The 3,331-nt window shown below is 30.9% G+C and overlaps 1 protein-coding gene across 1 annotated transcript; it reads right to left on the bottom strand.

The window, feature by feature from the left end:
* Positions 1-511: 511 nt before the first annotated feature.
* Positions 512-1,300, bottom strand: LOC111388658 (E3 ubiquitin-protein ligase RHA1B-like). The gene has a single exon (XM_023013423.1). The coding sequence runs from the start codon at positions 1,103-1,105 to the stop codon at positions 647-649; it is 459 nt and encodes a 152-aa protein (XP_022869191.1). The 5' UTR covers positions 1,106-1,300; the 3' UTR covers positions 512-646.
* Between the last annotated feature and the right edge of the window lie 2,031 nt (positions 1,301-3,331).

Here is a 3,331-nt window from a genome sequence, read left to right on the forward strand (position 1 = left end):
AAAAGCTAAATTTTAATTTAAGTCAAAGTCAATAATTCATTTCAAACACATATTTTATTTGTCCCACAAATTTTCAACCACATATTTTATTATTTTTTTAATCAAAATTTACTAAAAATTTGATTTTAATCCCCAACAAATAAATACATCTTAACTAATAGAACTTTTATAATTTTTGAAAAGCAAGAAAATTAGTGTCAATTATATCAATGGATATCAACATATCAACAATAAAGTTGTAAAATTTCTCAAGAAGCAATTAGCCGTGTCGCATGTGCCAATGCTTTTAAACTTATAATTTTACAAAATCCTACAATTCCATCCCTTCGTTTAGCCTTTCCTTCAATGGTTGATTGGAAAAAAAATGAGTTTGTCAACCTTTTCACATACAGAAGGAGAAAAAAGTTACACCAATAAGTTCTTCCGCGATCGAAGAAACTCTTATCTACAATATTTGAAGATGTTAAAAGTGTACTACACCAATCAAAAACACAATTATTTACTTAAATTTATATAGTTCAATCATTTCTCACTTTAATAATACAAAATTAATTATTTGAACTTCAAATTTTTACTTATAAAAATATTTACAAAAAAAAAAAGCTTTACAACGTCTGCTTCTTTCCCCCATAAATTTCCATTTCATTTACTCGCCGTAGTAATCAAAAATCCCCGCGGCCTCCCACAGGCTTTCATTGAAAGAATCCTGCAAATCCTCGGGAAAAAACCGCGTCCGGCAAAGTGGGCACGTCTTCTGATCGTGATCCATCCAACGGTCCAGGCAGCTCAGGTGGAATATGTGCCGGCAATTCGTTAGCCGTCGGATGTCATCATCACCTTCAAAATCATACAAACAAACCGCGCAATTCTCTGTAATTTCAAACTCACCTAAATCAGAAAACTTCACAACCGGCAGAAGCTCCCGGATCAACGCTGCCCCGCAATCCTCTCGGGTCGGGTTCGTCATTTCCGGGTCCAGGAATTCACCGAAACCCAGTAGTTTAAACACTACCCGTATTACTTTACGAATGAATCCCAGAAATGTTAGAAGAAAAACAAACACTTTTGGAAGAAAAAGATCAGTGTGTACAACTGGAAATCCCATTTCCTTCTCCAATTTGCTACGTATATATGTGTATGTATATATGTATATGTGGTGAAGGTGTTCCTCAGTACTATTAGTGCGTGTACTGCGTGTCAAATGAGACTATGAAGAATAAGCTTTTTCATGGAGGGCATGGGGCGATGGCTGGTTATATATAGAAGGGTTGGGAGCGACAAAGGGAAATTCTTTCACAATTTTGTTGACAAATGCTATCGCATGTTTTTGGCTATTGACAGGATAATGTCACGTGTACATAATTGTTTATACACAGTTTTACACCCTTCTCACATAAAGAAGGCTCGCACAATAAAAATATGTGCAGGTCCCTTTCATTTGAGAAGAATATAAGACTGTGTGTACATATAGCACTTTTCTAAGGGTCTGGTTGATTCATGAAATTTTTCATCTGTTTAGTGGTTTGATTGCACATTTTTTCTTGACAATTCATTTTCCTCCCCCTCCCCCGGCCCATTTTTCCTTGGTTTTGTGGAAAATCCATTCCCATCAAACCAATTTCCAGCTAATTTTTTTATTTTTTGAACAAATTTTATCCTCAATTATGACAAATTCTGTCCCTTTAATTGACAATTTCTATGAAAAACAAAGTCAAATAAATACCAAAAAATAGAAAATTTCAACATTTTTTAGGTAAAAAATTATATCAATTAAATATATTTAATTGACAATTCCCAAAAAAATCAAGTTCTAGACAATTCAATGTTCTGGAATTAGTTTTAATCCCATCCAAATTTCATTTTTGTAATGAAATGGACTCTAAATGAAATTCAAATCACGAGAAAAAAATTGAGTACGTGTCAAACAATTTGAAAAGAAACTTATACAAGTAGGTCTCATCGGTTTAAGCCCTGTTTGGTTTAAATAAAAAGTTGATAAAAATTTTAGTTAAAATTGATAATTAATTTTATTGACATAGTCATGGACCCATAATTTTTCTATTGTTTCATCGTTTTTATCAAAATCTACTAAAAATATTTTCTTCTTCTTCTTTTTTTTTTTTATTTAAATATCAAAGGCCAATCACATACCAAGTCGTAATGAGTCTCATAATTCATTATTTAGTTGAGATCAAGATCTAACTCAAATGTGATGAGCAAAGCATTACCAGACTAATAATTTGAATTCTAGTCTCATTTTGAGGGAAGGGTAAAATTGAAGAAAAAAATATATTATTTAATTAAGCTGTAATGCAGTTGATGATTAACAACGTTACTCTTATACATATGTTAATACGTATCAAAGGTCACATTCACGATAGTCGTGGAAAGTGTGGCAGAAAGAGTCGTACAATTGTACGCGGGATCATTAATTAGAACGTGTGAATGAGACCAAATTAGAGTTCTTAATGTGATTTCCAATTATCTTATATGGAGTCATATGACACGTGTGAAAGATAATTAATTAATTAGAAAAAATAAAAATGGACAAAATTAAAGTTATTATCATTTAATTATTTAGAGTTGAAATCAACAAAAAGTACAAATCTTAATTGGAGGATCGTAACCCTCATATATCCTATGTTTGAAAGTAATTAATGATCGTTGTAATCTCATATATCCGACCATTCTTCACCTACGCAGGTTAGGGGTCCAGCTAATGCATGAAACACTCCGTCTAGGGGGTACGGTTGCAAGTTATTTCAAATTTACTTTTCTAAAGGACCTATATTCAACCTAAGATTCTAGAAATAGATTATTTTTCATGATCTCTCTCTCTTTCCTTAATGTGGAATAAAATATGCACCATTACCAAAAGATTATAATATATATCAAGTCGAATATTATATGATTACTGAAAATTGCTTAATATAAGTGACAACAAATTAAACCCTTTAAAATAAAATTCTTTATTTTTCATACCCATTTTCAACAATACATTTACACAATAGATTATTTTGCACGTAAATTCAAAATTTTTTCCTACTTTTTAACCATACATTCTCTCAAAAATTACTATTCAAAATTCCATTTTAAAAGTAATGACCATCAAACAGGAACTAAATCTTACTCTCCATAAATTTAGAATTTATGATTTAGTAAACGTATATTTTGAATTGTTAGTATGTTTGAAAATCCAAGAAGTGAGTTTTTGTAATTTTATTTTATTTTTAATTAACACCCATACCTGATTCCATTCAAACTAAAAGGCAAACTTTAAACAAAGGAGATTCATATTAAATTTGTTTAGTACTTATTTTTATTAATTAAG

Source organism: Olea europaea, unplaced genomic scaffold, assembly GCF_002742605.1.
Source record: "Olea europaea var. sylvestris unplaced genomic scaffold, O_europaea_v1 scaffold5150, whole genome shotgun sequence".
Classification (NCBI taxonomy): Eukaryota; Viridiplantae; Streptophyta; class Magnoliopsida; order Lamiales; family Oleaceae; genus Olea; species Olea europaea.

Coding starts and splice junctions, on each gene's coding strand:
- LOC111388658 (XM_023013423.1), bottom strand. CDS start 1,105: ATGGGATTTCCAGTTGTACACACTGATCTTTTTCTTCCAAAAGTGTTT.